Genomic DNA, 12,691 nt, shown 5'->3' on the forward strand with positions numbered 1-12,691 from the left:
GGATTATGTTATCTTTTATTATACTTCTAGAATTATTAAAATACTGTCAGTGTACTTGATGATATCTTTTACTTTTTATGAGATATTAATAAAATAAAACTGTTGTCTTCCAGCCTAGTGTATTAATCATAACCTACAAGGAACCTGCAAAATCATCTTCTCAGTTTGGATCCTACACGCAAGCTGAATGGAGGCCAGATAGTACCATGATAGCTGTGTCAGTAAGTACATTTTTCAACTTTAATGCTGTTTTCTTATGAAATCATTACATCGCATTTAAATTTAATTCTCTTAGATGAGATCCTTTCACTTTTTCACACCCATTAGTATTTACCATCTGTGATAGGAATTGCTGTACCGATTCTTCTATTCAGGTTACTCCTACTATATCGTTTTTCTTGATTCTTCTACTTCCTCCCATCCCTAAACGGTGCCTATATCCTTTTCTTTTTATTCCTCTCACTTTGCTGTTTTGTCCTTGAAGTCTAATCTAGATTTTTTAAGCTTTCATCTGTATTTACATGGTATTCCCAAATTTATGTTATAAATCCTGCCCTCTGTTCCCAAGGATGTCTCATAAAAATGATAAACTTTGTGTTTATGTCATACTACATTCTCATATCCATTTGGGTTTATTTCTGCATTTCTCCTCTATTCCATTAATGTGCTTAGGTCTGGTTAATTTTACCTTTTTATTGTCAGCTCTTGGGCTGTCATCATCACCTAATTCGAATTAGCAATAATACATTTATTGAGAGCACCTTCCATGTAACTATTATTATAACCGCATTAGGTGTATCATGTCTTCTAAGCTTGACACTTCGAAGTAGATACAGTTGTCCTTCGTAGTAGATTAGTGTATTGAGGGTTTGAGAAAGTAAGTTTTATCCAAAGTTATACAGATAGTGTATATTGGAGAGAAGGACTTTAGAATTAGGTACTTAGATTCCATTTACTGTCAAGTACTACACTGATATCTCTCTGCTTTCGGTCCTTTTCCTGTTCATGCTATATAATGCTGACTGGGTTAATCATCTGAAAGTGGCTCCATAAAATAAAAAATATTGAGTAGTTCCTCACTTCCTGCAGCAAGGGTTTGCAGACTACCAACCATGTGCCAAATTTACTCTGCTTCCTGTTGTGTGTGGACCATGAACTAAGAATAGTTTTATGTTTTTAAATTATTGGAAAAAATCAAAGAGGAATAGTATTTTTGACAGGTGAAAATTATATGAAATTTAAATTTTATTGTCCATCAATAATGTTGTTTTTGAGTATTAAAATGCTGATTTCTTTGCATGTTGTCTGGCCGCTTTCAAGGGACAACAGCTGAGTTGAGTAATCCTGACAGTGACCATACATGGTGCTTTATCTCTTCACTCTTCTGCTCAGTGCAGTATAAATTATAATAAAGCATTTATAAATTCATTGTTTCAAGTGCCACGCATATTGCTATATTGTGACATGTCATTATTTTTATTACTAGTGTATACTGATCATGTCAAAGGAATAAAAAGAGAAAAATAGATTTTGAATTTCATGCTTTTAAAGCACATGTGTATTATTTTATTACCGAATTAGATGGCAAAATATTGTGTTTATTATGGAATGACACTATAGTGATGCCAGAAGAATACAGTATAAGTTGAAATTACCCAGCTACGTACTCATCACAGTATTCCCAGCTCACTGAAATTAGTAGTCAGGAAAAATCAGAAAATTTAAAATGGATTATCTTATCACATCAGATTTTTTTCACAAAAATAAAAAATTAAAATGAAGGTGCAATCAAAGTAAGTTTGCTTGGTTCTTATGATGAATTGACAAATGTTAATACTGCTCAGTTTATTTGAATATCAAGACAGAATGTGAAATGACTAAGAATTACTCCCCATGAATAGCATGTGTGGGACAACTTCAGGTGAAAAAAATTTTCAAAGTTGAGAAAACACTAATTCAATACAACCTGAAGTAGAATCCACTAAGGTGTCTTGATTGATGGTGGTAAAAACATGGAGCAGAAAAAGGCTTCAGTTGGACAAATTTACAAAGCTTATGAATATGTAAACATTTAAAACTGATGGTTATTTTAAGTTTTTGTCAGAAATAGAAGCTGAATATCCTGACTTGCCCAAGACCACAGTCTTTTGATGGCTTAGCAGTTAGTGGTAAACATTTATTGTGAATTTTTTGAGCTCATGTGTGAGGTTGAAATTTTTTGAACTTGAGGAACCACTCTTAATCACCTGTGGGGCATTGAATGGCTTTGGAAAATAGCTTTGCTGCAGACTTGATAATGTTTCCTAATGAATTTAAAACTATAAAGCAAAACAGCGCTTATATGTGAAACTTACATGTGGTTAAGCCATTTTGATGACAGCTAATGTTTGAATTACAAGTAAAGTCAGGCTGTCAAAAGTTAATAAGAACATGTCTATTTCCAAGAAAAATTAGCAATAGGTATTTTTTCTAAGGTCAAACCACAGTTCAAGTAGTATTTTTTGGATCTTGATGCAGTTGCAAAAGAAATTTCCATATTCATAATCCATTAATTGTGCAAATGAGGAGTGCTTCCACCTAACCTTCAGTTGGAAGTGATTACAATGTAATGACATGTTAATAGGCAAACATAGAAGAAATCTGGTAGACTTTATAATTGCCTACCAAGTGATGAATGTATTCAATTAAAATCATATGCTCATGGGTTGATATCAGTATTTGGCAGTACTGGTTTGAAAACACATTTTCACATATAAATATGTAAAATCACATTACAGACTAGCATTAAGAGGAAACTTTGCAATTGATTTTGATCGTGGCAACACTAACTTTATTTTTAATTGAAATATAGTTGGTTTGCAATGTTGTGTTTCTGGTGTACAGCAAAGTGATTCAGTTACGTACATATATGTTTACATTTATTTATTTATTTTTCATATGATTTTCCATTATGGTTTGTTACAAGATATTGAATATAGTTTCCTGTGCTGTGCAGTAGGACCTTGGTTTTTTTTTTTATATATATAGTAATTTGTATTGGCTAATTCCAAGCTCCTAATTTATCCCTCCTCCACCCCCATCCCCGTTTGGTAACCATAAGTTTGTTTTCTGTGTCTGTGACTCTGTTTCTGTTTTATACATAAGTTCATTTGTATCATATTTCAGATTCCACATGTAAGTGATATAATGTGGTATTTGTCTCTTTCTGTCTGCCTACTTCACTTAGTATGATTATCTCTAGGTCCATCCATGTTGCTGCAAATGGGCATTATTTCATTCTTTTTTATGGCTGAGTAGTATTTCGTATATATATACACAACATCTTTATCCATTCATCTGTTGACGGACACTTAGGTTGCTTCCATGTCTTGGTGATTGTAAATAGTGCTGCTCTGAACATTGGGGTGTATGTATCTTTTCAAATTAGACTTTTTCTTTTTTCCAGACCATATGCTCAGGAGTGGGCTTGCTGGATCATATGGTAAACTCTGTTTTCCATAGTGGCTGCACCAGTTTACATTTCCACCAACAGTATAGGAGAGTTCCCTTTTCTCCACACCCTCTTTGGCATTTAATATTTGTAGACTTTTTGATAACTGCCATTCTGCCAGTGTGAGGTGATACCTCACTGTAATTTTTTTTTTTTGCTGTACGCGGGCCTCTCACTGTTGTGGCCTCTCCCGTTGTGGAGCACAGGATCCGGACGCACAGGCTCAGCGGCCACGGCTCACGGGCCTAGCCGCTCCGTGGCATGTGGGATCTTCCCGGACCAGGGCACGAACCCATGTCCCCTTCATCGGCAGGCGGACTCTCAACCACTGCGCCACCAGGGAAGCCCCTCACTGTAGTTTTGATTTGCATTTCTCTGATCATTAGCGATGTGGAGCATCTTTTCATGTGCCTGTTGGCCATCTGTATGTCTTCTTTGGAGAAATGTCTGTTTAGGTCTTCTGCCCATTTTTTGATTGGGTTGTTTGATTTTTTGTTATTGAGTTGTATGAGCTGTTTGTATATTTTGGAAATTAAGCCCTTGTTGGTCACATCATTTGCAAATATTTTCTCCCATTCCATAGGTTTTCTTTTCATTTTGTTCATGGTTTCCTTTGCTGTGCCAAAGCTTATAAGTCTGAATAGGTCCCATTTTTTAATTTTTGTTTTTATTTCTATTGCCTTAGGAGACTGACCTAAGAAAACACTGCTACAGTTTATGTCAGAGAATGTTTCGCCTATGTTCTCTTCTAGGAGTTTTATGGTGTCCTGTCTTATATTTAAGTCTTTAAGCCACTTAGAGTTTGTTTTTGTGTGTGGCGTGAGAGTGTGTTCTAACTTCACTGATTTACATGCAGCTGTCCAGCTTTCCCAACACTACTTGCTGAAGAGACTTCTTCAGCAAGAAGTAGAAGAAGAAGAGACGACTTCTTGCCTCCTTTGTCAAAGATTGACTGAGTGTGGGTTTATTTCTGGGCTCTCTGTTCCATTTATGCATGTGTCTGTTTTTGTGCCAGTACCATGCCATGCTGTTTTGATTACTGTAGCTTTGTAGCATTTTCTGAAGTCTGGGAGAGTTATGCCTCCTGCTATGTTCTTTTTCCTCAGGATTGCTTTGACACTTCTGGGTCTTTTATGGTTCCATATAAATTTTAGGATTATTTGTTCTAGTTCTGTGAAAAAGGTCATGGGTAATTTTATGCTAGGGATTGCCTTAAATCTGTAGATGCTTTGAGTAGTATGGCCATTTTAACAATATTAATTTTTTCAGTCCAAAAGCATGAAATGTCTTTCCATTTCTTTGAGTTATCTTCAGTTTCCTTTATCAGTGTTTTATAATTCTCAGCATATAAGTCTTTAACCTCCTTGGTCAGTTTTATTCCTAAGTATTTTATTTCAGTTTTTGGATGCAGTTTTAAAGAGATCTTTTTTTTTTTTAACTTTCTGATATTTCATTGGTAGGGTAAAGAGGTGCAACTGATTTCTGTATGTTAATCTTGTATCCTGCTACGTTGCTGAATTCGTTTATCAGTTCTAGTAGTTTTTGTGTGGAGTTTTTAGGGTTTTCAATATATAGTATCTTGTCATCTGTGTATTATGACAATTTTACCTCTTCCCTTCCAATTTGGATACCTTTTATTTCCTTTTCTTGTCTGATTGCTTTGGCTAGGACTTCCAATATTATGTTGAATAGAAGTGGTGATAGTGGGCATCCTTGTCTTGTTCTAGATTTTAGCAGGAAGGCTTTCAGCTTCTCCCCATTGAGTATTATGTTGGCAGGGGAACATTAACTTTAAACCTCAATTAAGCAAAAAATATTATCCCCACAAAAAGAATTTCATTCTCTTTAGTGGATATATATTACAAAGAAAAATTGTACTAAATTTTCATCACTATTATATTTAGAATTTTGTAACAGTAAAATTTATGAAAATTTGTTTTCTCTCTGTAATCTTGTGTTGTTGTTTTTCTGTATTTTGATGCTTTGACGCTGGCCCTGGAGAGACTGCCCCTCTCAGGGCTAGCCAATTTCTAGAGATAGTAAAGGATTACCTGCTAATGTTCCTTTCATGTGCAAACCAAACACTTCACAGCCTGTACCCTCAACCACATCCTTTATGGAGCTCTTTACCTAGGGCCACTATTCCCCACTCCTAATTACCCCAGAGCCAGTTACCAGATAAACTAGAAACAGCCTCTACAGAAACAATTTCACAATAATTTATTAACCTTTGCATATACTAAATATTAAGAAAACAAAGAAGTTAGGAATTATTTCTGTTCTCAAGTTGGGGGTGGGTAAAATACATATGTAAGAGAAGATAACAAACAATTTACTCTTTTTGGCTACTGAAAGTCCAGTTTTTATTTTACCTGGTTATTGCTTATAGTCTTTTTCTAGAAGATACATCTCCATACAACTGGAGATGTCATGATGAACATAAATTTAGCTGTTGTAGTCTGGTTTATGTTAAATAGGCTAAGTAAATGCTGACCTGATTCAAGTGATTTAAGTTAATTCATCTCTGTATAATTTAAAACATGAATTTATGGTTTAGCTTATATGAATTATAAGTTCATAAATGGACTTTATGAAAAATAGACTTTTTTAGAGCAATTTTAAGTTAACAGCAAAATTGAGAGGAAGGTATAGAGATTTCTTGCATTACTCCCTGCCCCAACACATGCATAGCCTCCCCCCATTATCCTCCACTAGAGTGATACGTTTGTTACAATTGGTGAATCTACATTCACCATCATTATCACCCAGAGCCCATAGTTTGCATTACGGTGCACTTTTGGTGTTGTACATTGTGTGGGTTTGGATGAATTTATAATGACATGTATCCACCATTATAGTATATAAAGAGTAGTTTCACTGCCCCTCAAACCCTCTGTGCTTTACCTATTTATCCCTTCATATCCCATAACCCCTGGCAGCCACTGATCTGTTTTATTGTCTTCATAGTTTTGCTTTTTCTAGAATGTCATATAATTGGAATCATACAGTATGTAGCCTTTTCAGATTAGGTTCTTTCACTTAGTAGTATGCATTTAACGTTCTTCCATGTCTTTTCATGACTTGATAGCTCATTACTTTTTAGCATGAATATTAAATCATGGGATGTATTACAGTTTACACATTCACCTACTGAAGGACATCTTGGTTGCTTCCAAATTTTAGCAGTTATGAATAAAGCTGGTATAAACATCTATGTGCAGGTTTTTGTATGGACATGTTTTCAACTCCTTTCATGCGCTGAGGTGCGCTTGCTGGGTTGTATGGTAAAACTATGTTTAGTTTTGTAAGAAACTGCCAAACTGTCTTCCAGAGTGGCTGTACCATTTTGTATTCCCATCAGCAATGAATGAGAGTTCCTGTTACTCCACATCTTTGACAGTGTTGTTAGTGTTTTGGATTATGATCATTCTAATAGGTGTGTAGTGGTATCTCCTTGTTTTAGTTTGCATTTTTCTCACGACATATGCTCTGGAATATCTTTTCATATGCTTATTTGCCATCCATATATCTTTGGTGAGGTGCATGTTAAGGTCTTTGGCCCATTTTTTAGTTGGGTTGTTTGTTTTCTTATTTTTGAATTTTAAGAGTTTTTTGTTATTTTGGGTAACAGTCCTTTATCAGATATGTCTTTTGCAAATATTTTCTGCCAATCTGTGGCTTCTCTTTTCATTCTTTTGACAGATTTTTTGCAGAGCAGACGTTTGTAATTTTAATGATGTCAAGCTTATCAGTTTATTTCATCGATTGTGCCTTTGGTGTTGTATCTAAAAGTCATCACCAAACCGAGGTCATGTAGATTTTCTGTTATGTTATCTTTTAGGAGTTTTATAGTTTTGAGAATTGGATTTTTAAAAGTTTTAGTTTTTAATAAGGGGGATAAATGTTCGATGAAGAAAATCTGAGAATTGTAGAGATAAACAAGAAAAAATAAATAACTTCACTACTCACAGATAATCATTAATTTTTACTTATGTTCCTATACCTTTTTAACGGTTGTTTGCAGATACACTTATATTTAATAGTACATAGAATTTGAAAGGCTATTGAAGTCTGTTTGTTTTTAAATCCAAAGTGATATTACTATAAGTGACTGTTAATGTCACCTGTTCATGAGGAGCACATTTGATAAATCTGTGAGTTTTCATAGGTAGAGGATTATTGAAAACATATTTTTTTCTTTATAGAAAGCTACTGTACAGCTTTTTTGACATGTTATATCATGAACATTGTCTCACTTCAACATTTTTCTGTAACTTGATTTTGAATGTTTGCATAGGATTCTAACTTACAGATGAGTAGATATTTAAATAGATAAATATAGAAATTTTCATTATTTTCACACAAAATTAACATCTTAATTTACACATTACTCTGAATTTGATTTTTTTCACTTAGTATATTATGACTACCCTTCTAGATTAATACATACACTCTAACTTATTAGTTTTAGTATTTGTATAATATTCCATAGTGTGGAAGTTTCTTATACTCTTTGCTATTCTTCTCTTAATGGACCTTTGGCAACTATAAACAGTGCTACAGTAAACATCGTTATACATATACCCTTTTGTATTGGCGCATTTATTTCTTTAGGGCACTTTTCCCTATGTAGGATTGCTGGGTCAAAGTGTGTATGTATATTCTTTTTAATGAGTATTGCCAAATCATTTTTTCATAAAATTGTGTCAGTTTCCAGAGTCACTCCTATGTGTTCTTAAGATTCCTGTTTACCTACATTGTGCCTGCATTGGATTGGTGAAAAATGGTCTTGTCATTTTAATTTCCATTTGTTTAATTTCTATTGCTAGTGAGGTTTGGCATCTTTTCCTATATTTATTGGCCCTTTGCAGTTCCTCTTCTGTAGGTTGCCTGTGTTTGTCCATTTTTCTTTTTTTCTTTAATTTATTTGGTTGCACCGGGTCTTAGTTGTGGCTCGTGGGCTCCTTAGTTGTGGCACACAGGCTCCTTAGTTGTGGCATGTGAACCCTTACTTGCGGCATGCGTGTGGGATTTAGTTCCCTGACCAGGGATCGAACCCAGACCCCCTGCATTGGGAGTGCGGAGTTTTATCCACTGTGCCACCAGGGAAGTCCCTGTCCATTTTTCAAACCCAGAATATTAGTTCCATATCTTTTTGCTTGTTATTTTCACTATAGCTTCAATGCCAAGAGCATTTTCTGCACACAGTGGGCATTCATATATTAAATAATATCTGAACGTACTGTTCTTTAAGCATAGTGAAGGATATCCCGTCTACGTACAGGATTCTTAGATTGAGATTCTTTTTTTTTTTTTTCCTAGCCATGAGGTAATGTTCTAGTGCCCTCTGGTTTCTAGGGTTATTAGTGAGAAGTCTAGTGTTAATCTGAGTCTTTTCCCTTCTCAGGAAACCTATTCTTTTTCTCTGAAAGATTTTTCTCTTTGTGATTGAAATTAAGTTATTTTTACTTACAAGATTGTATCTTTTTTTTTTTTCATTAAATTGTCTCCCTCTGCCTGCCTCCCTCCTTCCCACCCCGGGCCAATCCACCCAAATTAAACCTGAGTCTTAGGCGTTTCAATCTGAAGACTTCAGTCTGTTTCTGCAGCTAGGGATTTTTTTTTCTCTTTTTCCTAAATAAGAGAAGAATAGAACAAGGTTTGTCTTGTTTTCTTCCCTTTTTTTTTTTATTGGAGTATAATTGCTTTACAATGGTGTGTTAGTTTCTGCTTTATAACAAAGTGAATCAGTTATACGTTCCCATATCTCTTCCCTCTTGCGTCTCCTTCCCTCCCACCCTCCCTATCCCACCCCTCCAGGCGGTCACAAAGCACCGAACTGATCTCCCTGTGCTATGCGGCTGCTTCCCACTAGCTATCTACCTTACGTTTGGTAGTGTATATATGTCCATGCCTCTCTCTTGCTTTGTCACAGCTTCCCCTTCCCCTTCCCCATATCCTCAAGTCCATTCTCTAGTAAGTCTGTGTCTTTATTCCTGTATTACCCCTAGGTTCTTCATGAAATTTTTTTTCTTAAATTCCATATATATGTGTTAGCATACCTGTTTTCTTTCTTTAATTCATTATTTGCAGAGCTCCTGAATTTGTCTTCCAAGTCTCTTACCTTTCAGTAATGATTTTATCGAGAAGGGACAAGCTGTCAAGATGGCAGCATAGAAGGACGTGGAGCTCACCTCCTCCCCACAGATACATACAATAATACATCTACAAGTGGAGTAGTTCTCACAGAATACACACTGAAAGCTGGCAGAAGATCTAATACAACCAAAGCTGCAAGAAAGATGCCCACGTAACTGGTTAGGATGAAAGGGGAAATAAAAAGGAATCAGGACAGGACCTGGACCCCTGGGAGGGACCTGTGAAAGAAGAAAGGTTTCCTCACCCTGGGAACCTCCTTCACCAGCTGGGAGGTCCACTGGGACAGATAGGGAGCTTCAGAGACGAATACAGGAGCCAGCTTATAGCCAGGTAGGGTAGAGGGAGACCAGCATAGACGGTCCTTGCACATTGGTGCACTTTCCAGCCCGACATGCAGGCCTGCCGGTATGTGCAGGGGCTGGATGCTGAAACTCGGGCTTCAGTGGACAGACCTGGTGAGGGGACTTGGTTTGGCTGTGCAGAGATAGCCTGAAGGGCCTGAAGTGTGGTCTGGGATGCAACTGGCACGGAGTGCAGGTCTGCCATAGGAGCCCCATTGTCAACACACGAAGGGAAGGGTGTGGGCCCACCATGGCAGCCTCATTGTCAGCATGCTCCCAGCGGGGCATGGCTGCAGCCACTGCGGACTTTAGAAATGTGCACCAGCAAGTTTTGGGAGCATGCAAGCGCCACCAGAGTGGGTGTGCACGTGCAAAGGCAGGGCTGAAATCTGAGCAGATTACCAGCACTCCGATAGTGGGTGCAGGAGTGACTTTGGTGGGTTTTCGCACCAGTGGCGTTGTGAGCATGCACATCCCTGAGAAATGTATGAGTCTGTTGTTTATTGATGCTCCTGTAGCGGAGGCTGGTTTGAAGGCAGTGCCAGCAGTATTGTACTTTGTGGGCGCACACACCGGGTGGCAGGTGATATCACGGAGTTGCACGTCCTGGTGGACAGCTCCTGGAGAAAAATACACAGAGGCCCCTTTCCTAGTGAGAGCTTTCCAGTCCTGCCTACCTCACACTGTAGCTTAGAACTGGATCTGGGGGCTTCTACTCCAACAATTGGGGAGCAGACCCTGCTCCCAACAGGGCTGTGACAACCACAGAGCAAAGAAGAGGCCCTGCCCAACATCCAGTGCAAGCTCTGGTCACCACAACACAACCCGTCTGTCAAGGGGATAACGGCCAGAACATGGCAGGCATCCATACCAAATACAGGCCTTGCACCAAAAACACTGGACTCACACAGGCTACACAGGGATGCTCCCAAATAAAAAACAGCCCTTTAAGACCACAGTAGATAACTGTTTCTCCTAAATTCAGAGAGAGAAATATGAGTAAAGTGAAAAATTGGAGGAACTACTCCCAATTAAAAGAACAAGAGAAATCCCCTGAAAGAACACAAAATGAAAGAAACCTCTCCATTCTACCAAACACTGAGTTCAAAAAGGAGGTAATAAAAATGCTAAAGAAATTAAGAAAGATTATTGATAGAAATGCAGATCACTGTAGCAAGGAACTAGAAACTATAAAGAGGAGCCAGTCAAAATTAGACAGTTCAATTGCCAAGATAAAAACTGAGCTAAAGGCAATGAACAGTGGACTAAATAAGGCAGAAGAATGAATAAGTGATCTGGATGATAGAATAACAGAAATCACCCAATCAGAACAGCAGACAGAAAGACAAGTGAAAAAAAAAATTGAAAGCAGCATATGAGATCTATGGGGTAATGTTAAGCCTTCCAATCTATGCATAATAGAGATCCCAGGAGAAGAAAGAGAAAAGAGGATTGAAAGTGTATTTGAAGAAATTATGGCTGAAAACTTCCCAAATCTAAAGAAGGAAACATATCTAGGTACAGGAAGCACAGAGGGTTGCAAACAAAATGAACTAAAACAGACCTACACTGAGACGTGTTATAATCAAAATGTCAGAATTTAAAGATGAAGAGAGGATTCTTAAGGCATCAAGAGAAAAACAGTCAGTCAGTTACAAGGGGACCCCCATACGGCTATCAGCTGATTTCTCTACAGAAACTTTGCAAGCCAGAAGGGAGTGGCAAGATATATTCAAAGTCATGAAAGGGAAAAATCTGCAACCTAGGATACTGTACCCAGCAAAATTATCATTTAGAGTAGAAGGGGAGATAAAGAATTTCCCAGACAAGCAAAAACTAAAAGAATACAGCAATACTAAACCTATCCTAAAAGAAATATTGAAAGGTCTTTTCTAAATAGAAAAGAAGCAAGACTCTATAAGAAAGAGAAATCGCAATAGGAAAGGCAAGTACGTAAAGGGATTGTTTGATCACCTAAGGAAGCCAGTACATAGATTTTTTAAAAAATCAAAAAATTTTGTGAAAGTGATTATAATTACAATGAACAGCAAGAGGATAACATGAAGATGTAAAATAGGACATCAGAGTCACAAAATGTAGGGGAGGGGAGTAAGAAAATATAGATCTTTTAGAATGTGTTTGAACTTATATGACTACCTGTCTAAAGCAAGGAGATATAGTAATGGGTTAACATATTTGAAAATCAGGGTAACCACGAATCAAAAACACACAATAGATTACAAAAAATAAAAAGAAAAGAACTCAAGGATAATACAAAAGAAAACTGTCAACCCACAAAAGGAAAACAAAAAGAAGAAAGGAACAAAAGACAAATACAAAATCAACTGGAAAACAAGGTTTAAAATGGCAATAAAGACATATCTACTTATCAGTAATTACTTTAAATGTCAATGGACTAAATGCTCTGATCAAAAGACAGAGTGGCAGACTGGATAACAAAACAAGAACCTATAGCATGCTGCCTACAAGAGACCCACTTTAGGGTAAAAGGAACACATAGACTGAAAATGAGGGGATGGAAAAAGATACTTCATGCAAATCGACATGACAGGAAAGTGGGAGTAGCAATACTTGTATCAGACAAAATAGACTTCAAAGCAAAGGCCATAAAGAAAGACAGAAAAGGACACTATACAATGATAAAAGGATTAATATAAGAAGAGGATAGCATATGTTAACG

At 36.9% G+C, this 12,691-nt stretch overlaps 1 protein-coding gene across 3 annotated transcripts in view; it reads left to right on the forward strand.

Annotated features, from left to right (window-relative positions):
* Window positions 1–12,691, forward strand: part of RIC1 (RIC1 partner of RAB6A GEF complex) — a 136,498-nt gene that overhangs the window by 37,596 nt on the left and 86,211 nt on the right. For all 3 annotated transcript variants that reach the window (XM_027105831.1, XM_027105834.1, XM_027105833.1), the window contains exon 2: window positions 114–221. In XM_027105831.1, the coding sequence (XP_026961632.1) occupies window positions 114–221 (108 nt within the window). The remainder of the gene's footprint in view (window positions 1–113; window positions 222–12,691) is intronic.

The sequence above is a fragment of the Aethalodelphis obliquidens genome, unplaced genomic scaffold (genome assembly GCF_003676395.1).
Source record: "Aethalodelphis obliquidens isolate GAN/ISIS:26980383/991018 unplaced genomic scaffold, ASM367639v1 scaffold7, whole genome shotgun sequence".
Classification (NCBI taxonomy): Eukaryota; Metazoa; Chordata; class Mammalia; order Artiodactyla; family Delphinidae; genus Aethalodelphis; species Aethalodelphis obliquidens.